The following is a 27,014-nucleotide window of genomic DNA, read 5'->3' as shown; positions in this document are numbered from 1 at the left end:
TAAATAAATTTTCATGCTAAAAATCAGCAAAATAGGAATAGAGTCAAATTTCTTTACTTTGAAAAACAGTCATTATTGATAATTATGAACAGAAAGCTTCAGGCTTAATTGGCAAATGTTAAAAGCATTCTTTCTAGAATATGGATAACAAAAGAAATGTTACTTCTATTTAATAATGTTTGAAGGATACTAGGCATTGAACTAAGGCAAGAAAAAGAATTTAAAAAATACATAAAGACTGGGAAATAAAAACACTGAGTATTTTTAAAGAATCAAAGAGCAGGGCATAGCAGAACATACGTATAATCCCAGAGACTCTAAAGCCTGAGGCAGGAGGATCACAAGTTGAAAGCCAACCTGAGCAACTTAGTGAGACCTTGTCTCAAAATAAAATAAAAAGGGCTGGGGATGTAGTCAATGGTAGTGTGCTTGCCTTGTATGGCAAGGCCATGGGAATAATCCCCAGAATATCAAAATAAACAAACAAAATCAAACAAAAAACCCCACTAAATAAACTATGAGAGATTAATGAACTTGACAAGGTTGATGCATGTATTGCTAATATTAAAGAACTAAATCATATTTCTATATTGCAATAGAGAATGAAAATTTTAAAAATGTATTAAAAATGTCAATTAACTCAACCTAAATCTAACAAAGATAAGTAAGACTTTTATTCAGGACATTGTAAAATCTTATTGAAAGCATTCTTTAAAATCTTAATGAACCATACTACATTCACAGATTGAAAGTCTAGATAAAAGATGTAAATCTGTATAAACTACAGATTTCATTCAATCTATATAAAAATCCCTCAAAGAATTTTTGATCAGTTTATTTTAAATATTAAATGGAAATGCAAGAAATACTTGAAAAAGGGACCTCGTGGAGTTGAAAGATCTTAATTCATTGGCACTACATAAGGATCAACAAATAGATTCCAAAACCAGACCACCTATATTTGATAAAGACAGTATTACAGTTTAGTAAGGAAAGAACAGTCTTTTGAGGTGGTGCCCAAACAACTGCATGTACATAGACTTGCAGGGGTGGAGAAAAAAAACAACTTTCATCCCTTTACTCATAGGACACACAAAGTCAACATTGTCTGGATTGCAGATAAATGTGATGGAAAAATAGTAAAATTATAGAAAATCTATGAGAATATCTTATAAACTTTGTTTAGAAAAAAATATATTTTAAACAGTACATTAAAATATTCTAACCATAAAAGAAAAAAATTGATCTTGGAATTCATGAAAAATAAGAACTTCTGTTTCAAATATTTTATTAATGCTCAGAACATGCAAGTTATAACTAGTATACATGACTCATATCCCAAAATATACACTCATATCCCAAAATATACAATGAATGTCTATCAGTCAATAAGAAAAGCACAGACACCAACTAGAAGAAAACGATAAGAGATCTGAGAAGAATTCCTCATGAAAGAGAATTATCTAAATTGTAAATTAACATTAAAACTCCAATGAAGTATATCCTAGATACATCTACCAGAATGACCAAAATTGAATAGTCTTAAGAATATCAGAATGGAAAATATATGGAGCAATGATAACTTCCATGAACTTGGGAGTTCAAAAACTTTCAAAACAGATTATCTACAAATATTAAATAAGCATATTGTAGTTCACAACAATTCCACACCTAGATACCCAAAGAAACTTGGATACATATGCACCAGGAGGCATATGTAGGATGTTCTCAGCATTATTAATCATAATAGCCCCAAACTATAAAATAGCAGAAAGTGTATATAAATTATAAAATATTCACAAAATAGAATATGGGTCAGCAAACAATACTCTGCAAGCCAAATATGAACTGTAGTATAGCCTAGGATCTAAGAATGGTTTCTATGTTTTTAAAGGATAGTCAAAGCCAGGCCCAGTGACTCATACCTGTAATCCAAGTGACTAGGAAGGCTGAGGTGGAGGATTGCAAGTTTGAGGCCAGCCTCAGCAATTTAATGAGGGTCTTAGCAACTTAGTGAAACCCTGTCTCAAAATAAAAAATAAGGGTTGGGAATGTAGCTCAGTGGTTAAGCACTCCAGAGTTAACTCCAAAAGTACCAGGAGGGGGGAAAAAAAATGGGTAGCAGGGAAGTCAAAAAAAGAAAAGAAATGCAAAAGAGAGACAATATTTGACCCACGCCTAAAATATTTACCATCTGACCTACAGAAAAATCTGCTAACTCTAAAATGCAATACTTCATAGTAGTGATTATTAACTATGGAAATAAACAACATTATGAATGTATTTCATAAGCATAATATTGAGGAAAAGAAAATATTTCTATTATATGAAGCTTTAAAAAATACAGCACAAAGTAAATTAGTACAGTCATTAAAGAAAGCAGTATGGAGGCTTCACAAAAAACAGAACTACCACATTCTCCAATAATTCCATTTCTGGTATATATCCAAAGGAAATGTAATAATAGTACATTGAAGAGACATCTGCATTCCATGTTCTTTGTAGGACTGTTTACAACAGCTATTTTATAATTTATATAAGCTTTCTGCTACTTTTACTGTTTGGGTCTGTTATGATTAATGCTGCTGTGAACATCCTACTATGCTTCCTGGTGCAGATGTACACAAGTTTCTTTGGGTATCTAGGAGTGGAACTGTGAATGATAATATGCTTGTTTAATATTAGTAGATAAACTGTTTTGAAAGTTATTGAACCAATGTGAATTCCCAAGTGTCCACCTTAAACTGAAATATAAATATTAAAAAAAAAACGAGGTCTCACATGGTGACTATAATTAAGAGAAACGTATTTTAGTTTTAAAAATCCTTAAGAGAGCAGTTTTGAAGTAGTCTCACCACAAAAATATTAAGTATATGATCTAATGTATGTATTAATTATCTCATTTAGCAATTCCATAATGGATTTTTATTTCCAAAGATCACGTTGTATAAAAATAAACATATACAATTTTTGTCATTTAAAATAAATAAATATTCTAGGCATAGTGAAGCATGACTGCAACCCTACCAACTCAAGGGGCTGAGGCAAGAAGATTCCAAGTTTGAGGCTAAATCTCAGCAACTTCATGGGATCCTGTCTCAAAATAAAATACAAAAAAACTGGGAATATAGCTCAGTGGTAGGATACTTGCTTAGCATGTGCAGAGGCCTGGATTCAATCCCTAATTCAACAAAATAAAATAGATTTAAAGTTTAAAATAAAAGAATATATAAAGGATGCACAAAATTCAACATAAAAAAAGAGTGTCATTGCCTAATCAAAAAATGGGCAAATGATCTGAATAGATACCTCTCAACAGAAGATATATAAATGGCCAACAAATATATGAAAAAAAATCTTCAATATCTTTGACCATCAAGGAAATGAAAATCAAAACTACAATGAGATTTCATCTCACTATAGTTACAATGACTATTATAATTTTTAAAAAAACAAAACAAACAAAAAACAAGAATATGCAGAAAAGAAACTCTTAGTGGAAACAGAAATTAGTACAACCACTGTGGAAAAAAATATGGAGGTTTCTCAAAAAATTAAACAAAACTACTTTATGATCCATGTAAATCACTCTTTGGTATTTTTCTTAGGAAATGAAGTCAGTATACAAAAGAGATACCTGCACACCCATGTTTATTGTGGCATAATTCACAATAGCCAAAATTTGGAATCAGCCTAGATACCATCTATTGATGAATGGATAAAGAAGATATGGTACATATACACAAGTCATAAAGAATGAAATTCTGTCATTTTTCAGGAAAACAGATGGAGTTGGAGATCCTCATTTTAAGTTAAATGAGTCAGACACAGAAAGACAAGAATCACATGTTTCCTCCCAGTTGTGAAAACTAAGAAAATAAAAGATGACCTTAAGGTTGAAGACAGACCATGAGGGAATAGAAAGGGTGCCAAGGGTGGAAGGGTGAGGTAGAAGAACAGAAGAAGGGTAGATGTACGTGATTAATGTCTGATAGATGCATGTACGAAAATATCACAGAGAATCCCATTAATTTGTATAATTAATATGTGTTTATAATTATAGGAAGAAAGTTCACAAAAATAAAAATAAACTTACATGGGGAAAAAAAAAAAAGCCCAAAATGAGACTACAGTGGTTAGACACATGGCTAATACTTTTATGTTTATCCAAATAGTATTCTGGATATGATAAGATTGTAAAAAAAAACCTAAAAACAAAAAACATAAAAAACTAAGGATGATAGTTATTTCAAGAGGATAGGAATGAGTTGCAACTGGGAAGGAAAGGATAGATAGCGATCAAAATTGGTCCAGTGTTCTATTGCTCTACCTGGTGGTAACATATGAATATTTGCTTTATAATATAATGAGCTCTACATTAACATTTCATGCACTTTTTTCTTCATGTAATAGTTCATAAGAGAAGAGTTTGCTAAGACCCACCTTTTCATAATCTTCAGCAGTAAAATCTCTGTCTTTCTGAAGTATTTCATGAAGTCTTGCTTTCACACGTTGTTGACAACTGCTTAAAGAGTCACTATCACTATCCAAAAGACCATTCATATTTGCACTTTTCACCATCTGAACAAGAATGGGTGTAAGCTCCCCTTCTAAAGCCAAGAGACCCTAAACATATTAAATGAAGTAAAAAATTTAAAAAATTAATATGCAAAATAGAAAGTATCATAATAATTGTTACATTCTGAATTTCAAAATGTATAAGCTAAATATTTTTTAAAAATAAATATTATTAGTAATATAGTTCACATTGTCAGTTGATAGCTTTAGTTGGAAGTTCGAAATTTGGAATTTTTAAATACTGTGAGTGAAAATCTTAAAAAAATGAAATTTTAGATGACAATTTCAATAATTTACAAAAATCATCTATTTTTACCTTTGCAAAAGCTGCTGCAGTCATCTGAACTCGTCCTTCATCAGAGGCATATATTTTGAGGTCATGTCGGTAGGTACTATGTAATCGAAGCAAACCACAACCAGGAAATCCTGCATAATCTCCTGAAAATAAATCCTCAAATCACTTAAGCTATATTTTTATCTCACTGTATTTTCAGAAATATTTACAAGTATCACAAAATAAGAGAATATGAAAAAAAATTGTATGAATTTAATCAAATTCAAAAGATTCCAACATTTGGGCTAGGGTTGTAGCTCAATGGTAGAGCACTTGTCTAGCACGTGAGAGGCACTGGGTTCAATACTCCGCACCACATAAAAATAAATAAATAAAAGAAAGGTCCATTGACAACTAAAGATATATTAAAAAAATAATTTCAACATTTACCTTGACCTCCAGGATACATACACCTGAAAGCTCTTCCAAGTTCTTCAGCCTGGACTCTGCCTGCAGGTGTTAATTCTCCTCCCCATTTCAAAACCAAAAGTAAGGATGGCTCTTCCCTTCGGCTATCTAAGATGCATGTGAACAAATAAAACAAATGTTAGGTTTGAACAGAAATGGGCCAATGTTAATTTAGTTGACTTAGTCCATATGTAATTATTTTATTCTCTAAATGGGCCTATCTTTGTAGGTTGTTGCTTCTATCAGGAATTCCATTGCTCTTCTTGTTAAAATTTTACTGAAATATCAAAATCTCTTTCATACTCCGTAAGAAGGTTTCTAACTTTCTTCAGAGAAGTACTGCTTCTCCCTTCTCTATTCTCATACTGATCTGTCCAATGTTTTTAATTCAGTCATGCTATATCTGCTAGATTATGAGCTCCTTGATGCCAAAGTCCAGAAGTTATCTATCAAGTGCCTTCTGCTCAGCCGTCACATAAAATGAAATATTTTACCTGAAGTGAAGAAAATATGTATGTTTTTATGACGAGGAATCAGTGATTCCCATAATTTTTAGGAAGATGTGAGATGACATCCTAACATTTATTCTAGTTAAAATTTCATGCAATCTAATTTTATACAAACACTGAAAATGCAGCTAATTTAAAAAAAAATTTAGAATTGTGGAATCTCTGTAAGTTCACAGTAGAAGTTTTGTTCTTAGACATAGGTCAATGATTTAATTTTGACCTGTTCTTTATTATGGCCTTAAGATTTGTTTTTGTTAAATTTTAGAAACAAAAGAATTCAAAAATAAATATTATAAACATTAAAGAATGAATAATAATTCATAGAAAGTAACAGAAAATCATCCTTTCCCCTGCTGCTTTACCATTATATTATATGTGCTTTACCATGCAGGTGGATAATTTACAGAAGAACAGTGAACTAAGGTTTTTATTATATTTGTTACAGAAAGCTTCCAATCATAAACACTGGGAATTAATCTGTATTGCTTTTAATTACAAAGTATGACATAAGGGTAAAATGTCAAGTGTTAAACACATAAAGTTTAATGTATTCAAACTTGCTTTTGCATTTAATATAATCATGACTTCAATTTTCCTACTATAAATAATGCCAATGTAAATATCCCTACAGATCAATCTTTCTCTGAATATTCAATTACTTTCTTGGGAAATATATATATATATTTCTTTTTTTTTGGTACAGAGGAACTCAGAGGCATTCAACCACTGAGGCACATCTCCAGCCCTGTTTTGTATTTTATTTAGAGACAGGGTCTCACTGAGTTGCTTAGCGAGCGAGCACTTCACTTTGAGGCTGGCTTTGAACTCTAGATCCTCTTGCCTCAACCTCCCAAGCCACTGGGATTACAGGAGTGTACCACCATGCCTGGCCTTGGGATAGATTCTTACAAGCAGAATTAAAGTCAAAGCAAAGGAACTTTATGCTGTACTATATACAACATATGTATATTTCAATAAAGTGGAAAAATAAACTTAAAATATTATTAAATTTATTATTAACAGAAAAGTATAGAAACATTTTTTGAAGATTTGATTGGCAAATCACTTTTCAAGAAATTGTATCAATTTATAATTCTACCACCACACTAAAGTCCTGTCACAATTTATTCATCAGCACTTTATTACCAGTTTAAAAAAGGAGAGAAAACACTTTGCTACTATGATAGGCAAGATTGATTATTACAAGGTTAAGCAGGTTGATTTTCATTAATCTGAAATCCAAAATTGACACTTTTTGATTTCCCACATGATGCTACAAGTGGAAAATTCCACACCATGAAACTCTCAGATATAAAATTATTAAAAATATTGTATAAAAGTACCTTCTAGCTACACATAAGGGGTGTGTATGTGTGACGTATATATGAAAAATAAATAAATTTCATGTTTAAAGTTGAGTTCCATTCCTAAGACATCTCACCATGTACATGCAAATATTCTAAAATTGGAAAAAATTCAAAATTTGAAATACTTCTATCTCTAGATTTTCAGATAAGGAATACTTAACCTGTATAATTAATGTAGTGGTTGAGATTATAGGCATGTACCACCACACTCAGATTTTGAAAGGTAAATGAATTTTTGGACCTTTGTGCTGAGTGTTTCTAGGATACCAACCTTATTTAAATGCTTACTGATGTTTATTGGATGGAGAAAAATATCAATTTACTATAGGAATACATTGTGTATATTTTCAAATATTCATTTCATACTTTGGGTTACAGGGATTAAACTCAGGGACACTTGACCACTGAGCCACATCCCTAGCCTTATTTTGTATTTTTTTTTTCCAAATATTTTTCAGTTGTTAATGGACCTTTATTTTATCTGTATGTGGTGCTGACTAGAACCCAGTGCTTCACACATGCTAGGTAAGCATTCTACCACTGAGTCACAACCTCAGCCCTATTTTGTATTATTGTATTTAGAGACAGTGTCACATTGAGTTGCTTAACATCTCATTTTTGCTGAGGCTGGCTTTGAACTCACAATTCTCCTGCCTCAATTTCCAGAGTTGCTGGCATTACAGGTGTGTACCACTGCAGCCAGTTCGTTTCATACTTTTTTAGCTTTGTTTTAAATACTCTACCCATTCCTATCAAAAAAAAAGTAAGGATGGGGCCGATTAAATATCACTTAGTTATAAAGAAATAACTTTCTGAAACAATCTCAGAAAAAAGAAAAGTCCTAAGCAGTTTCAAAATAATACAATCTATCCATACAATAAATGGTTAAACAATAAAAAGTATCCTTTACCTAAAGGATAGAATCACTATTAACAAAACACCATTTTATTTTTCTTTTAGTTAACATGCCAATCTCTAAACTATTAAGCAAAAAATGGTCTAAATGTAATGAATGAATTAAGTGATTACAAATATTTATAACATAATAGGCATTAAAAATGCATACCTTCCTCTTCACTCGATGTTTTAGGACAACCATGAGGGAGATAGGTTAATTGGACCTTACGATTTATTCCAGAAAAATGACCATACCTGAAAAATAAAATGGTAAGAAGGATGGACAATATTCATGAATTGATAGTGTGATTCCTAGAGAAAAACTAAAATCTATGTAGAGAAAAATTAATTCTCAGATAGGAATACTCCTTTCTATTTGTAATTGCTTTGTTGAATTCTTTAACATATCCAGCAGAAAATCTGTACCATAGTCATTCAATTTCATTGAAAACAAAAAAATATAAAGTTTTTACAAAGTTAAGACAATTTGAAAGAGATGATAAAGTATAGAAATATGTCAAATATAAATGTATTTTTAAATAACAATGGATATAAGATTATAAGTGGTGAAATATATAAAGCCTCTATTAGGAACATTAGTGGGCCTCATTTTTAGTTGATAAAAACATAGCTTAAAACTTTTTTATTTAAACAGCCCTGAATCTGGGGTCGTTAATAATATGCCTTCATTTTAAAGAGTACTTCACAGAAGACACAAATTTGATGTCCTCTTTGAATCGTATTAAAGTTAAAAATAAAGCTAAAATGATAATTTTCAATAATACAATAATTAATTTGTATTATATTAAATTTTTACTTATGCTTGGCTGGCATGTGTCTGAGTCCATGGGTTCAAACCATATAACTACACACAATACAAAAAAGACAGGGAACTAAAGTAATTATACATCTAAGAATTTCAAAAAGATACTCACATCTCCAATACAGTCTTAAGTTGTTCAAGCTTTGATTTGTTTTCCTCAATTTCAGAATCATTATTTTGCCCTAGCTCCATAAGAAGTTGTCGTGCAATATCCAGCACTTCCTATAAAATAAGTTAATAAGGAACTGAATTTTTATGTAATTTCACCATTAAAAAAAAACCTTAACCATTAAAAATTAAAAACTAGAAGCTGGGGTTGTGGCTCAGTGGTAGAGTATTCCCCTAGTACGTGCGAGGTGCTGGGTTCTATCCTCAGCACCACATAAAAATAAATAAATAAAATAAAGGTATTGTGTCCAACTACAACTAAAAAAAAAATATTAAAGAAAAAAAATTTAAAACTCAACAAGAAAGCAAAAACACTTGCCTGTAATTGTTTCGGCTTTTTGAGTTTTAACTTCCCCGATTTATATCCATCACACTTTTCAAAAAGATCAAAAAATCTTATAAAAAAGAGAGCACTGTTAGTCACTTGCAATAATTGATATTATCACAGTATATTTAATCTAACAAAGCAATAGATATGGGGCTAGAACTCAAAAACCTATGGATTTTCAGTACCGTTTGTCCTATTTCCCATGTTGCTCCTCTACTATGTTTTTTTTTTCCTCCTAAAGACAGCCTCACTATGCTTCTCAAGCAGGTCTCAAGTGGTCATCTTGTCTCAGCCTCCTGAGTATCTGGGACTATAGTAGTGTTCTAGTACACTTAGCTTTTTTTGCTGTACCTTTATTTATAAATTTAATACTTTCCTAAACTATACTAAACTAATGGTCACGATATTACTTTTAAAAGTATTCTCATGATCAAAACTGAATACACAATCATAATGCAAAATATTATTGTATTCTCTAAGGTCAGTATGTAAATACATATTTGATAGTTAAGGTTTTCAGGTTTTGCAGTCTCCAAATCAAACACTGAACAGAATAGAAGCTTTCTACTAATTTTCTTCTAAAAGACTGAAAGGTTAATAATTCTCAAAATGCAGTGAAACAGAATGATAAACCAAAATTAAATAGAACCCATTTATGTCAATAAATAAAAGCTAGGTCAGACTGATATTTATGTACATTACCATAATAATGTTTAGGTGCTGGCATTTACATTACTTTAAATGAACTTACATGCATTCAGTGGTTTAAATATTTATGGACAAGAAATAGTAGTCAAACATTTTCCTATATGATATATTAATTAAAAGAGCTTAGCATTCATCAGAAATCTTAAAATTATATCATGAGTACTAAATATTCTTCTTGAAACATACTTTTGATGCCTCACTTCCATTTTCATTTTTTGTTTTGGGGTTCGATCCCCATGACGTATGACAGCTATGACACATCTAAGTTCCATCCTAAAGGAAAAAAAAGTTCTTAATATTCTAACAAATATTTGTGTACCATAACTCAGATTAATAAAACATCCAATCATTTATTAAAGGCCTTCTTTCACCATTTCAAGATCTTTCCCATGAAGAGTAGTACTTGTAACAATTTTATGTCTTTAACAATTTAATCTTAATTTTATGAAGTTAAATCCTAAAAAGAATTTAAAAAGTTGGAGGAGGGAGTGATATTATGATATATAATATAATACTTCCTCTTCTCAAAAGAGAACCATGTTAACTCTGGGACACAAGTAAATGTACTCTGATTCCTGAACTTTTTAAAATATCTGCCTGGTAGTATTAGACTGAGTTCATCAAATAAAAATAAAGTTTTATCTAATAGTAAAGGAAACAATCACTACATTTATAAATTTGCTATCTTTTGCTCAGGTAATAGGAATAGTATTTAAAACTCAAATTAATGGAAGATAAAAGTAGTAAAGAAGCATTTTAGAGTTAAGAGGTATAATTTAGTGTTAGCCAAAGTATGAGGTCTTGAACATAACTTGCAGGATATTAATACAATAATCTGAGAAAATTTTGTGTTAAATAAGTTTAGAAAATACTGGTTTAAAAACAAAAGTAAATACAGTTTCTACAAATCAGAATGTCCAAAACTATTTAACATACTAATATAAATCTTTCTAAGCTGTGAATGTGAAGCATTCAGTCAACTCACCTGACTTTTCAATGAGTCATTTTCCTCAGTAGATGTTATGAAACATTCTGGCAATATTGGTCTAATAAATTTATCTCAACCTGTAACTTAAGCTAGCCACAGAATGATGACTGAACTTTTGAGAAATGTATCTATTTTAACCACTTCTATTATTATGACTTGATTATATAGTTCTGTAATTATCAAAGCCTATTGCAGGATTTTATATCTAGCAATATAAGAGAATTTATTCCTCCCATCTTCACACCAAATCTAACAAAAACATACAAAGAATCTAAAAATAATTTTTTATTATAATAGCACAGTCTAATAGAGATAACTCAAGGAATTTCTAAATGAAAATAATTCAAACTTACATAGTTCCAGATGTAGTTGGTACAATTGGAATATCTTCAGCTTCCAAGGGTATTGACCAGGGGATATGAAATTGTGGCGCAAGCTCTCTCATTACAATATTTCTTCAAATGAAAAGAAAATAATTATTATTTCATTTAAAGATAAAATTGGATACTAAATGAGAATGGTAGCGAATCACAGGAGTTAAAGTCATCTGAAAAATTTAAAATACAAATCAATATTAGATTTGAATAAATCAGTATAACTATATTATTTCTAATTATACACACTCTGAAATTCAAGACTGTCTCTTGGACTAGGTGACCACTGATCATTCCTTATGCATTTAATGATCATTTATAAACCTGTTCTAAATGCCATGTTCATTTCCCACAAATTATTATTATACTTTACTAATAGGGTTAACAATGAAGAGGTATTTTATTTTGTTTAAATTTAATAATCATTCATGAAAAATTTAGATAACTCTTCTCAATTTCACTTTAAGCATAACTTCAACAATCTTCAAAACATACTATAAAATATGAGTCCAATATTCAAACATTTTGAAGTATTAAGTTTTCTGTGGCTTTGTCAGATATGCTTCAGAATGTTAAAAAGGGGCTGCAGTTGTAGCTCCGTAGTAAGATGTTTGCCTAGCATGTGTGGGGCATGGGATTTGATCCTCAGCACACATTAAATAAATAAATAAACAGAAAAATAAATAAAATAAAGGTATTAAAAATGTCAAAAATAGTTCTTGTCTTGCTAAGTCTTCCTAATCAAGTTACAATGAAAATAAATCAAAGAATATAAAACTGACATTTCTACTTGCAATAATTTTATATATTCACTTGATAATATTATGAGAATATCTTTAACATATACTTGCATAAAGAAATGTCACCCAGAGAATCCTGAATTCCAAAAATTTCTATCTTACTTATTTCATGAATGTTAATTTTGCACTATTAAATAAGACAACAAAGTCTTTTTTTTTTATCAAGCAAAGCAGTTTATTAAAAAAAAATGCAAACAGCCAGCAAAATAATAACAATGTGCTCCAATTTTTCTCAGCAGCTCAGGAGGCTGAGACAGGAGGATTGTGAATTCAAAGCCAGAAATAGGGTTGTTTCCTCTGACTCCTGTTCTGCTGTCACCAATGCAAGTAATTTCTCTTCCTATGGGGAACAAGTGGGCAAGGGCTTCTTCTATAGGAGTCTTCTCTCTTACAGGGATCTTTTCCCTTCTCTTTTCTTTCCTCCCCTCCCCTCCCTTTCCTTTCCCTTTCTCCCCTTTTCTTTTCCACAAGAACCAGAATAATCTGCTGCAGTCTCTGACACTTGGCCTCCCTGACCTTCATGCAACCTGACAGATTTTATATTTCTAAACAATCTACGTTAGACAAAACTCATATTTTTCACACTTCTAAGGTCAATGTAATTTTTTAAAAAGCTTAATTTCAACTACAATTATACAGCAAAAACTTGAGGAATATTTTAATCACCATGTTATAGCATTTCTAACTCTATAAAGTTAACATCTTTAGGCCTTTGTACTGATTATAAATTAATCTGTCTTTGATAATCTCACCTATAATTCAGAATCTGGTACAGTCTCTGGAGGTGCCATTTTATGAACTGATTTTTTTACTCTACAATACTTAAAAAAAAAAATCATCCTTCAATGTTACCAATTATTTTGTTTCTGAATAACTAGTATGCAAAGTAAAGAGAAGAAAATAGATTATTAAATTCTTACCCAAGTATTTTTGCACAATCATCATAATACTTCATGGAATTTTTCACAAAACTGAAGCCATTGACATCACACACATAGGACTGTCCATTGGCTCGTAACAAATCAAAGCCACAAACTGTTTGCTATTAAAAATAAGTTATAAACTTTAAATTATTATGATTCAGTTTTATAGTCTTATTAGAACATATATTTTATGTCTAAAAGTATATTATTATATATTGTTTCAATTCATGTTAAGTAAGGGAAAGAAATTACTTATTTGTAATTTGAATATTCTAAAGATATATTACATATTCCATATGATTACTTAAATTCCTTATCATAAAACAGTCATGAAGTATAAAGGATTACAGTGGCCAAAACAGAACACTGCATCAAAATAATCTCCAAATAAATTTCAATTTTTGAAAAGCAAATATTTTGAAAATTCAGATAAAATTTTACACTAGCAGAAATTTAGGTCATTTAAGTCCCAACACAAAAAAGAAAAAATAGTGTTAAAGACCTATCCCAGAAGAAATGTTCAATTATCCCTGTAAATCTGTTAATCTCCTCATGATCACATATTTGTGAGCACCTAAAATAAATTTATTTGGAAGAAAATTGCTGAAAGTTATAAATTTGTTACTCTGTGAAAATTTTCTTCCACATTTTTTATGCAAATACTCATGCACTACTATAATGTAATTTTAATTCATAGCTTTTGGGATCCTTGTATAATAAGACAATTTACATAAATCTGTTAAAACCTACCTACAATCTAACATTTCTTCCACAAAAGAGACATTATGGTTAACACACAAAGTATTTATTATTCAATAACCAGTAATATCTACTAGTCTTGAAGTTATGTATCCAATGTAAGATTTCAAAAAGGTAAAATTTATTCTTTATTAAATGTCAGTTGTACTACTTCTATTTAAACTCTTATACAAGTTAGGAAAAAAATTCTGTTAATATTGATTAAGGGAATTAATCAAATATTAGAAGTAAAATGAAATTTTTTTACAGAGCTTTCATGAACAGTAGTCCAAAAGAATTGACTGCCAAGGGTAGAATACTGAGGGCAATTTACCAGTTCTATGAAAGTAAATAATACTTATAATTAGTTTCTTAAAAACAGATTAGACAATACCCCTAAACACTGTTTAACTAAACTCATCTCTGCAATTTTAAAATCGGAAAAAATTCATACAGTTTCTTTTTATATAACACAGAAAGAACATATTGGTACTACAAGAATACAATATATTAGCACTATAAAAATCCGCTTGCAAAATACATGAACAGTTCAAATGTACTAATTATTTTCTCAGCTTATTACTCTAATTATAAATCCAAATAATGTCTCTTAATCAAGACTAAGAATTAGAATTTTTTTACAAGGGTCTACATGGCTTGTCTTAACATCTTACCTTAAAAGCAAGGCAGACTTTCCAAGCAATTAATTTCTCTCGTGCATTGAGAATAACAGGGTACCTTACTTCTTTTCCTTCACTATCTCGTTCCACTTTGCCATCAAGTGCTGGAGATTTTCGAGCTTCAGCATGAGCATAATCTGGACCAACTGTGTAAACCTTTGACGAATATTAAACACATATATACACACACACACATACACAAACACTCATAAAACCAATAAAAAATAAATTCGAAGAAAAAAGTAACAAAAAATGGTTCAGACTCTGTATTATTATAAGACATACTTTTCTATTTTACATGTCAAATTTTCATTGGAAAAGGTTATAAATACTTATATGGCAACACTAGTAAAGCAAGAATTCATTCTGTATAGGAAACTATTAAACTGAGCATTAACTCTTCAAAATGTTTTAGTTTAACAAAAAAGAGAGAGAAAAAAAAAACTATAAAACATCATGGAAGGGAAAAAAATTGCCAAAAAAGAAGTTTTTAAAAGGTGGAGAATGAATCAGAACAAGAGAAGGAAAGGCATTCTAAGCAGAGGTAAATGGACACCAAGGACAGACGTATGAAACAACAGGATGCATATAAGTATGGAAAAGTTATTTGATGCAGTTTATGCTGTAAGAAATAAAATTAGTAAGACAGAGGATAGACTATGATATTATCTGTATCATGATCAAATTTATACTTTGAAAGGAACATTGTGGTTACAGAAAGACTAGTTGAAAGTTGATATATTAAGATCTCATTTGTTACTAGTTAAAATTTTATTTATTTTTAAATTTTTTTTTTATATTTTTAAGGGGTGCTTAATCACTGAGTTATATACCCAACCCTTTTTAAAATATTTTATTTAGAGACAGCATCTCGCTGAGTTGCTTAGTGCCTCACTAAATTGCTGAGGTTGGCTTTGAACTTGTGATCCTCCTGCCTCAGCTTCCTGAGCCACTGAGCTTATAGGTGTACATCAATGTGCCCATATGAATATTCTTAAATCACATAATTGTCACAGATCTCAAAATCTGGGTAAAGTGTAAAGATACACTTTATCACTGCTTAGAAATGTGGAGGCTATTAGACTCACCTAATATTTTATTATTTAAAGTCCCTTTAAAGAATCATACAATTATTATATTAAAAAGTTGATTTTTAAATATTTTAGTAACTATACTTAGATAAAATGTCTTTCTTCGAAATCCTGTGTGTTTTATTTTAAGCACTTAAGTACACTATGTTTAAAAAAAGGATTCATAGGCTTCTAACTGCCAAAGGTATTCATGGAACAAAATGGCTTGAGCATCCTTAATTAAAAAGAAAGAGATAAAGAGTAGAAGTTAGATTAGTGATGGGTATTTCCTTCTGAGATTACTGGTAAAATCAAAATACAAAATTACATCTACATGGTCTTTTACGATTCGTACTTGTGATTTTTCAATTTGACTCACAATGGTGTAAAAGTGACATTCAGTAGAAGTCATAATTTGAATTTTGATCTTTTCCTAGGCCAGTGATGCGTGCTATGATATTCTCTTATGATGCTAGGCAATGACAATGAGTCATATAGCTCTTAATGAGTCACACAAGTGTGTTAATAACTCACCCTATACCCCATGTTGCTAATCTTTGATTTTCGGTAGATTGATTAAATGCATTTTCAATGTAGGGCATTTTCATTTCTGAAGGGTTTATCGGGATGTGACCCCATTCTTAAATGGAGGAGCATCTGTACTTTAATTTATCCTACCTTAACATTAGTATCACCTTGAATACAAAATCAAAATACAGTTTAGTCAGTCTTACCTTAACATCAGTACCATCTGTGGGCATAAACTCTTCATATATATATGAACCTGTTTTTCGTACATTGCTTTCAGGGGAGTATACACTACTTCTACTGCCAATCTGAAAGTAAAAATTGTCCATCAATATAAAAACCACAGTATTTTACAACTATAATGCACCATTAAAAAATGTGGAAAATCACATTATTTCCCTCATTTTATAATATAACCTTTGTTTCACCTTAGAAATTGTTCCATCTTAGAAATTTTCAAATAATTATTTAATCCATGAATATATAACAATGTTTATTATGTATTTGGCACTATATTATACTGTCTCTAACTTATGTGTAAGTTAAAGAGCATAAAAATAAAATGATCGGTTGTATTTCTTCTTTTGTGAAGTATCTATTCAGTTCAAAATTTAAAAAAATAAAATAAAATGAACATTAAGAATTAAATCTTTTTTAAAAAATATTTTTTTAGTTGTAGATGAACACATATCTTTGTTTATTTATTTTTATGTGGTGTTGAGGATCGAACCAAGTGCCCAAGAATTATATTTCTAAGGATCATTCATGTTGCTACATGTTACTCAAGTTTGTTCATGTATACTACTATAAATTTTCTACTGTGTAAATAAATCAGAATTCACCCATTCTCCTATCAGTGTATATTTAGGATATTTTCCAAGTTTTTGTTACTACAACAATTTTGCTTTGAACATTCTTGTAAGTGTCACCATGATATATGTTCATTTGTGTTTCTAAGGATTGTTAGATGGCACATATTCAACTTACAAATATATTGCCAAAACCTTTTGGAAACTATTTTAAGAATTTAGTCTCACCAGCAAAAGTTCAAGAGTTCCAGCTGTTCTTAGTATTATCAGATTCTTTAAGACTTGCCACTCTAATGGCTATTTATTAAAATGGCATCTCATTGTATTTTTATTTGCATTTCTATGATTGTTTGTAAGTGTATTTCTAATTCTGATGTGCTGCTAAATTACACTGCTAAGAAGCGGCATTCCTGCTAATGATGTATGGGCTTGTGCTTGTTTTCCATATACATAAGTGTTTTATCTTTGACAAACCAAAAAGTTAATATGATATAATTATATTTCAGACTTGTTTTGCATTTCTTTTATTATGGGTATGATTAAGCATACCTTCATGTATATAAAAGTTATTAATATAACTTTTTCTATAAACTGTTTACTTTTCTGGGTCAGTTTTCTAAAAGACTGCTTTAACTGAATTTTAGTCTGACAGAAACATGAATAAGAGGTTGAAGACAAATTAAGTACTTTTTCAGTATTCTGTAAGTAGACATTTTGCCAAACAACATTAAATATTGACAATGACACCATGTTTTTCTAACAGTATGATATCAGTTTTATGAATTTACTTCTAAATGATACATTTTCAAGAATTCAAGATAAAATTATAGTTTTATTAAATGCTTGATTACTTTACTATTAATAAAATTTATTCAAAAAATGAAGAATATTACTCATACAAAGGTTACAAAAGTTTACCTTTCTAAAGAGTCTTTGACTTCCACCTCCAGCAGATGTTGGATAATAAATGTAAACATTGTGATCTTCTGCACTGACTGGTTTTTCTACAAATGGCTTTTGGAAAACTTCTCCATTTACTTCTACATGGTCTTCCCCTTCAATCAGATTGCATTCTATAAATCAAACATAATTAGAAAAAAAATTACTTTTTGCATTATAATAGAAAGCTTTAAAAAAACAAATAAACAATAGAATGCATTGTTCTAATCTGCAGCAAAACTGTATAAGACTTATCAGGAAACTTGAATTTATCTTGCTTTAATGACATTCAGAAGAAGAAAAAAAAAATTTCACCAAGAATGCTCAATCCTAACAGCATGTTTAAATCACCCACTCTTAAAAGAATTTTTGAAAAAAACCACTCATGTACAATCTCATACAGATATGTAGGGTCTAGTACAGATATATTTTTAAAAACCTCTTCTTGTGATTCTGATTCCCAGCTAAGGGTAAAATCTGTTCTTTTCAAAATTCTCCAAACTAATGCCACAGCACATCAATCTTCACCTTTAGGACATTTCTCCTTGCACAGGTACTGTAGAAAGTAGGGCCTCTGATTTTTAAGATGGTGTATTTCAATGTGGTAATTTCCTTCTTCATATATATCTTCTATTCCCTGTCTCACTGTCTATCCATGCTTATCCTAAGAAAATTTAAAAGTCAATGCTCTACCCTTGACAATTAGTTTGATAATTATAAAAATTATATCACTTTGTCATTTTCTTTTGTAATAATGATTTTTCTATGAAAGAAAACTTGTTCTAGTATACTGGGAACAGATTCTACCATAGGTCTGGAAACAATACTGCATAAAAATCTTGATCACATTGGATGATTTCATAAAAACATAAGAAGTACAGAAGCAAATGCCTGGAACAGAACCAGTAGGGAAGTAGGTTAGCATTATAAATTGGAGCACTCCATCAACATTTACTGAACATATGATCATTAACTATCAACATTAATGTGATTTAACTGTTTATTCAAGTGTACAAATTTTTAAACTATCTTTTAACTTGATAGACAAATTCTAGTTCTCAAGAATGAATATTTGTTTTGTTCTTATAGTGTACTGAGGATTGAACTCAGGGTTCTTAAGCAGTAAGCTATCTCTCTAATCCCTTTTATAAATTTTTATTTTGAGACAGCATCTCAGTAAGTTGTTGAACCTGGTCCCAACCTGTGATCTTCCTGACTCAAAATCTAGAGCTGTAGGTATTACAGACAATGCACCCAGCTTATGAATAGTTAGTTCTTTTCTTTATTTTAATTACACTATTTTTTAACTTAGATATCATGCTATGATTGAGGACTTCTTTTTTCTAAACTAAAAATCATAAAGAAAACAAAACTTGGATAATGTATTTACTTGATTTTAATTAGACATATTTATGTAAATAACATATATCAACATTTATGATACATATGAAACTAAGAACTATACTTGTTACTCAGATTCTATGGACTTGCCATTTTACATTACCATGTCAGAGACTTCAAAGTTAAGTATGAAATGATGCGATAAAGAGAGATTGAGGACTAATTCCAGAACAGCACTACCATTCTCTGGAAAATGTATAGGATCATTCATATCATAAATAATATAAAACATGACATTATTTAACTTAGGAAAGTAATTTTTCTGAAAGTTTCTTTCAGATACAGTAATTAATCAAAATTTCCCAAAACAATGTTACCAGAATATTAACTTTCAAGACAAACATTTATCTTGCCCTTTATTTTTTATTTTATCAAATCCAAAGCCTCTTTATTAACAGTAAGATCCGGGGTTGGTTTTTGTAGCCACATCTGGCCCTCCGGCCTCTGGCGCGCTGGAATATCCTGCCCTCGGAGTGGACACAGGGTTTGGTGTGGTTGTGTGGGGTCCCAGGAGCCTTGCCAAAATGCTGGTACCCTTCTCGCACCTCGCGAGGACCAGAGAGCAGGACTGTGCCACGGCCCTTGGGGGAGTCCAGGACCAGTTGGTCAAATGTGAGGATCTTGCCCCCAGTCTTGAGGATGTGACTGTGGGCTCAGCTGCTGAAGCACAGTGCGCACACCTTTAGTTTGGGCACCTCCTGAACACGCACGTCATCTGTTATGGTCCCCACGACTACAGCTGTTTTGTTTTCTCTGCCCAGAAGCTTTATCTTCCAGATCATCCAGGAGAGGGAGAGAGGTGGCCTATTGGTACGAGTCATGAACAACATCTTCAGTACAACTTGGTTGAAGGTACAACTGGTTCATCTAGTTAGAAAGCTGTACAACTTGATCATCAGCCTTAGGTAGATGTCCTGGCTCTTGGGCTCCTTGTGCTAAACCTTTCGGTCCTTATTGTGGCGTATGTCGACTCCCATGATGGCGCTTACAGCTCGGCCTAGTCCGGAAAGCTATCTTGCCCTTTAGATTGAGTTACATAAAACTTACATGCCATGTAGTAGATAACTAGAAAAAAAAGGAGTCATGGCTACTTTAAAATATTAATAGCATTATTTCAATATATGTAGCATCAGGTATTTAATTATGACACTATAGCATAAAGTTTCTATGTCAAAAATGAGTCACCTGCTTTTCCATAATCAATACAAATTCAATAACCAGGTAATTTCAAAACTTACTTTATGATTCTGAAAGATATGTCAAATGCATACCAAAGAAAAGTAGAAGAGATAACTTCTAAATTATTAGTTAAACTTTTAGCACAATATCACATTTTAACTGAATATAATACATGATTATTTATTTAAATCATTAAGGAAAACTGTTAAACAGAATACTAAGAATTGTTTAAATTCCTTTTAGTTAAGTAGAGTGACCTAAGTATGCCAAGTGACAGAAGGTAACATACTTAAAATCTTTTATTCTTACCTTTGGGATTATTTGGATCACGGTTCAAAATTGCATAACGAGGAAGTAAAATACCTTCTGCTTGAAGAATACTATATACTTCTCTCCTACAGAAAAAGAAAATCATCCTTACTCTTTTGCTGCTGTATTTTGCAATGAATATAACACTGTACTTATTGTTATATGTTATTGTGTTATACTACTAAAAAGGGTATGTATATCAAGTTTTAAAACTTTTTAAAAATGTAGATTTAAACATAAATCTATATCATTTCAAGTATTTAAAAATACTTGAAATATTCAGCAATGAGAACAAAAGTTTATGAATACTACTTCTTCTAGCATATTATTACTAAATCAAGAGAGTAAATGAATGAATGTTTGTTAAAGTTGGTAATATCACAATGAAATAATCTGGCTACTAAAAACATGTTTAAATAACATTTAATGACATGGGAAAATGTTCATTGTATTCTCAGAGAAATGTAATTCTAGTTTTCTAAAATGCAAGCATGTATGTGTATATATATTGCTCTCTATATGAAAAATATAGTAGATATAGTGACAGAACTAAATGATTATTTTATGCTTTTATTTCTCAAACTTGTTAAAATATATATGCATTTTTATATATGTATATAACTTACATATGAACATACATTATAATATAGGCCCTAGAAAATGTTTTAAATGTTTAGATAATAACAACTCTACATTCTGGGAGAACAGGAAAAAAAGAACCCAAACCAAAATACATAAAAGTGTTTTTACATATATAATATTGCAAAACAGTGATATTAAAAGAGTATTTACTAGAGTAAGAAACACATAGATAGGGCTGGGATTGTGGCCCAGTGGTAGAGTGCTTGCCTACCACGTGCAAGGCACTAGGTTCAATCCTTAGCACTACATAAAAATAAATAAATAAAATACATAAGTACACTCATATTTTATAATTTCATTTATAAATCTATGCTCTTTGCCTTTAATAAATGCTAACATACATAGAGAAACATTTTTAAATATATATAGTGTATCATTAAAAAACATCTAGTTATGAGTTATTTCCTAATTTCACTTATCAGTCATATGAAAGAAAAATTACTTGAAATTATTCATGGTTTTAGTAGGCTTTGGAAACTAAACAAATGTGGTTTAACTTCTTCCCACTCCTGGGTACTACTTATGACTCTGGGCAAATTAATTGATCCGATTCTCATGTTTCCTCTCTGTAAAATTCGTCAATAAACACCTATTTATGAATATTACTTTTTAAGGATGCTATGAAATAATGTATGTAAAACACTTTATGCTATGTCAGTATATAGTAGGTACTAAATAAATGTTAATTTTTCCTTCCCTTAATTTAGCCAACTTCACCACTCACCTATCTTGTATGAGATACTGCATATTCAAGTCATTGATTACAAATGGGTTCCTGAGTTTTGCATAGGCAACTGCTTTGTCCAGTGGAAATCCTAAGAACACATATCATTAACATACTCTAAACAATTTCAAGATACGTTGACATCTATAACTTTATCAACTTGAATTAATGCTCCCATAAAATAATGACCATTATGTTCATAACTGCCTTCTATAAAAGGTATAATATATAAAGAGATTTTAGTTAAGCTTTTACTACTAAATCTCACTTTTTTTCTAGTTAATGCTATCATTAAGGCATACTACATCAGTGGCTATAAAACAAATTAAATCACTGACATGTTAGTCAGTGCCTGACTATATACAAAGTCATCCAACAGAAGGTAAAATTACTTCACGTACAAAAAAGATTTCTATATATAAATAAGTGAACCATGACTACCTTATAATTTTTAAGACTATACTATGTATACAACTCTTTTCACTAAATATTTTGATGCCTATATTCTCAAATTAGCTTATAGTCAAAGAATTTACGTACCATTAAAAATAGCAGCAAAAGCAAAACTAATTCACACATAACACATACACTCATAATATAAAAGAAGAATCATGCTATTGCTAAGCTAGTGCTAAAATATAAGAAAATACTTCCCTAAAATTTCTAGACACTAGTAAAATTACTAATTTTTACAATAAAAATGAATCAAATGGCAGATATGGTAAGAGAAGTCATTAAACTATCTAAAAAAATTTAATGATTTTATTTTACTTCCTGTATTGACACTAAAAGTCTCTCCAATTATAGTGGTGCACAGCTATAGTTCCAGCACTCTGAAGGCTGTACAAAGAGTATCCCTTGAACCCAGCAGATCAAGATTAATCTGGGTAGCATAATTAGACACATTAAAAAAAGGAAACACACACACACACACACACACACACACACACACACACACACACACACACACACACTAGACTCTAGGGGTTCAGAGCATAAACTGCTGTTCAAACCTGGCACACCTTTCACTATGTAACCTTGGAAAAATTTATTTAACATTTTAAAATATATTATTCCAGCTATAAATAATAATTTTGTAAGTCTTACCCTAGTAGAATTTGTGAGGAATGAAACAAGAGTATATCTAAAACACTTAGCACAATACCTGGCATAGTGAGTGCTCAATAATATATGCTACCTGTTATTATTCCTTAAGTGACAGTATTTTAGTGAATATATTATCTATGGAAAAGGGTGAAAATCAGCAGTATGTACAATTTTAGGATTTAACCGTTGAAGGTGAAGTGCATCCATGAAGACTCTAGTTTTGCAGCATTACAAAAAAAGTTAGAAAATATTAAGGCATATTGAAATTTAAAAGAACAAAAATAAAAAACTACACTCAATTAAACAAGATTTATTCCTAAATTCCCCTTAGTTTTTGAAATTTAAATGTAAAAACTTTATACCAAAAATCACTTGGCCCCAAATTATATAGCCTTCAAGTTTTAGAGACTCTCAGAATTCGTCACTTGTAAAAGATTTCTTAATGTCTACGATTTGAAGTGTCCTAACATAATCCAACAAATAGAAAACACCTACAGTCAGTTCTCTACTTTTACTGTCAAGAAGAACATTTTTCTTATCAAGAGATGTTGTATGGGATATGAACTTAGATGTAACACCTAGTTTTTAGAGGTAAATAGCTTTTACAGGAAGAATCTTGTGACTGTATAAGAGAACGCCTTACCCTCAAGGATAAACAAATTTTAATGTTCTCTAAGATGAGTGGCCTTGGTGATTTGGTGAGCAAAGATCATGACTGTAGTTCTCTATGAAATAATCAAAATTAATTTATACAATGGGGACACAAAAAACTATGCCCCATTTTCTTCTTGTTGAACTGAGACTTTAAAACAACTCAGGACTGTATATTTTGTTAACAGGTGATGATTAAATATCAACACATTTATAACTGAGAGCACATCTTTTAAATTATACTTCTAGTTCTTAGTTTATTTAATCTGCAGATTTTTAGGCTATGAATTTCAGATCTACACTTGGTAATAATTTTAACAAGTGAATTTTACTATACAGTAATAATAAAGCTTAACCAATATTTCTGCTTAATTAATAAAAAGTAGTGAGATCTAAAATTTCAAATATTAGTTTCTTAAGACATAAAGTATGCATATAGACATGAGGAATGACAGATCATTTTCTATACGGCAAAAACAGCTTGCATATTCATACATCAAGAATTTATCCCATTAAATTCAAATGCAAACAAAGATATACATTCAAAGAGATGATCACAACCTCATTTTTAATAGTAAAAATTGGAAATTGTCCACATATTCAGATATTAATTAAATATTTTATGGTACATCTACATAATGATACTATGCCACAGGTTACTGAAGAATGAGAGGGGAAAAATATATATTGATACAATAATGCAAAAGTTAAATATAAACTTATACCTAGGCTATGACACTAAATTTTTAAAAAATATAGAAAAGACTGAAATAAATATACTAAAATGTTAATATAACATTGTTGAGAGTGGGTTGGTCTAATATTATGTTGTTTTATTCAATATTCTACAATTACTATGCATTAATTTTATAATCAGAGAAGAAAAAGGGGTGCCCCCCCTTGTTTAATACCTTTAGAATGGAAAGAAATAAGACAATCACATAAAGGCCAGTTTTCCACTGGTTCATTCAAAATAACTTCCTCTTCAAATACTACTACTGTGATATATTTAAATAAGGAGATCCGTTCCAGAATTTCCTTCATTGGTTTGGATTTGGATTTCTTTGCCATGGAACATATTCCAACCACAATCTGCCTTTCTGGTGGCTAAAAGAGAAACAAAACAAAAAATCAGGCTGACTTAATATAAACTCCAAAACATAGCTATTTAATTCTTTTCAGAAGTAAATAAGGCTTGTGATAAATATATAAAAGTGATACATTAATCAAAAAGACATTTTAAAAATTATACCATTATTATAACAATAAATACCTTATAAATAATTTTCTATAAAGGTCTGGAAAAAATTTTAAAGATATACATGTTTAGAACATTGATACTATTTTCAATCAAGTTTAAAACTTAAGGAAATAACCTTGTAGTGGTAGAGCACATGCCCAGCACATGTAAAGTACTGCGTTCAGTCCTTAGCAGCACAAAAATAAATAAAATAAAGGTATCGTGTCCCTCTACAACTAATTAAACAAACAAACAAACAAACAAACTCTGCTTTAACTGACTTTCGTATTTGTTTATCCTCTTCACAGCAGAAAAAGGGCAAATGTGGGCCCAAACCCATCCAATTCATGTAAAAAGACCAATGGGAATGAAATAAAATATTTTTTCTTGCATGAGTAAGATATGGTTCTACCTTCAAAGCTATATAGTATTCAATTCTTTTTGTGGATTGAGCTTGAATGTTGGTCATTAATGACAACTCAAAAAAATTTTGGAGAGAATCACACTGCTACCAGAGATGGCAAGAACCTCTGACATTCCAATCTTCACACTCAATATTCCTCCTTAATGATGTTGCTAATATTACCAGTTTTACACCAAATTGTGGCTCAAAGGCCACGATTAGTTCTAATCTAAAAAGGCAGAATACATAAATAATAATAACAGTAACTTCATACATTCATAAAAAGTTCTGGAGAGTCACCCTGGGGTCTATGCATCCCAGTGCTTAAGAATTTCTCAACTATAAAAAGCTATGTCCAGCTTTTCATTTTGATTCTACTTTCTTTTCCATGATTTGATATATTTTATAAGACATTATAATCTGTACTCAAAATAGTGGTTTAGGATATTTCTCTTTTATAATCCAAAAAGAAAATCAGATAGTATCAGAATTAAGTTGTTCTTTTTGCCTAGAAATATACTTCCATGTTTCCTCTTCTAATCCATGAAATTTAAAGTTCAAACCAGTATTGAATTATAAAACAAAGAGATAATAAATTGTATCCTTCTTGGGATCTGCTATCTTTATTTTCTCTGATCATCCAGTTTTATGTTTGTTTATTCAATTTTTATGCTGATCAAAAGCCTTGGCATAGCTCATTATAATGTTCCTAAAGTAGATACATCAGGATAACATAAGTATTCAACCTAACATTTCACACTGTTTTAGTATTTTTTAAAGGTACTAGATTATGGTTTTCTATTATAGACCTATTAATGAATCTGTTCATTGGCTAAGATGATAAGAAAACATTGACATTAAAAATGTAAACATACAAAAACTTATACTCTTAAGACAAAATTTTCCTATTAGGTAAGACCTTAGAAATACAAACTAATTATAAAACAGATCGGAATTATTTTGTGTGTCAGCTTTTCATTGCTGAAACAAAATACCTGAGAAAGACAAGTTAGAGGAGCAAATTATTTCAGCTCACAGTTTCAGAAGTTTCAGTCAGCTAGTTCCACTGCTTTGGGCCTGAGGCAAGGCAGAACATCATGGCAGAAAGGCATAGTGGAGAAAAGCTGCTCACTTCACAGCAGCTAGGAGGCAGAGAAAAAGAGAGGAAGGGGCAAGGGACAAGATACACCCTTAAGGGCACACCCCCAGTGACCAACTTCTTCCGACTATGTACCAATAATGACAACAAATTATGAATTCCTCAATGGATTAATTAATTTATCCAATCACTTCCCTAAATTTTCACCTCTGACTATTGTTACACTTGGGACTAAGCCCTCAACATATGAATCTTTGAGGTATATTTCATATCTAGACCATAACGCTGTG

At 30.6% G+C, this 27,014-nt stretch overlaps 1 protein-coding gene across 18 annotated transcripts in view; it reads right to left on the bottom strand.

The window, feature by feature from the left end:
• The window catches only part of Ppip5k2 (diphosphoinositol pentakisphosphate kinase 2), an 86,771-nt gene that overhangs the window by 47,181 nt on the left and 12,576 nt on the right, over nucleotides 1–27,014 (bottom strand). For 12 of the 18 annotated variants that reach the window (XM_078045191.1, XM_078045146.1, XM_078045200.1 and 9 more), the window contains 15 exons: nucleotides 24,894–25,089; nucleotides 22,225–22,315; nucleotides 20,859–20,944; nucleotides 17,949–18,103; nucleotides 16,428–16,529; nucleotides 14,618–14,779; nucleotides 13,203–13,324; nucleotides 11,462–11,563; nucleotides 10,307–10,393; nucleotides 9,400–9,479; nucleotides 9,029–9,134; nucleotides 8,263–8,348; nucleotides 5,303–5,428; nucleotides 4,895–5,016; nucleotides 4,444–4,626 (listed from right to left, as the gene is read on the bottom strand). In XM_078045191.1, the coding sequence (XP_077901317.1) occupies nucleotides 4,444–4,626; nucleotides 4,895–5,016; nucleotides 5,303–5,428; nucleotides 8,263–8,348; nucleotides 9,029–9,134; nucleotides 9,400–9,479; nucleotides 10,307–10,393; nucleotides 11,462–11,563; nucleotides 13,203–13,324; nucleotides 14,618–14,779; nucleotides 16,428–16,529; nucleotides 17,949–18,103; nucleotides 20,859–20,944; nucleotides 22,225–22,315; nucleotides 24,894–25,089 (1,806 nt within the window). Of the gene's footprint in view, nucleotides 1–4,443; nucleotides 4,627–4,894; nucleotides 5,017–5,302; nucleotides 5,429–8,262; nucleotides 8,349–9,028; nucleotides 9,135–9,399; nucleotides 9,480–10,306; nucleotides 10,394–11,461; nucleotides 11,564–13,202; nucleotides 13,325–14,617; nucleotides 14,780–16,427; nucleotides 16,530–17,948; nucleotides 18,104–20,050; nucleotides 20,371–20,858; nucleotides 20,945–22,224; nucleotides 22,316–24,893; nucleotides 25,090–26,661; nucleotides 26,768–27,014 lie in introns of those variants that run through there. The other 6 variants (XM_078045151.1, XM_078045176.1, XM_078045173.1 and 3 more) reach the window with 3 other exon arrangements.

The sequence above is a fragment of the Ictidomys tridecemlineatus genome, chromosome 1 (assembly GCF_052094955.1).
Source record: "Ictidomys tridecemlineatus isolate mIctTri1 chromosome 1, mIctTri1.hap1, whole genome shotgun sequence".
Lineage (NCBI taxonomy): Eukaryota > Metazoa > Chordata > Mammalia > Rodentia > Sciuridae > Ictidomys > Ictidomys tridecemlineatus.
The sequence above is the reverse complement of the archived record's forward strand: the minus strand, read 5'-3'. Positions and strand labels throughout refer to the sequence as shown.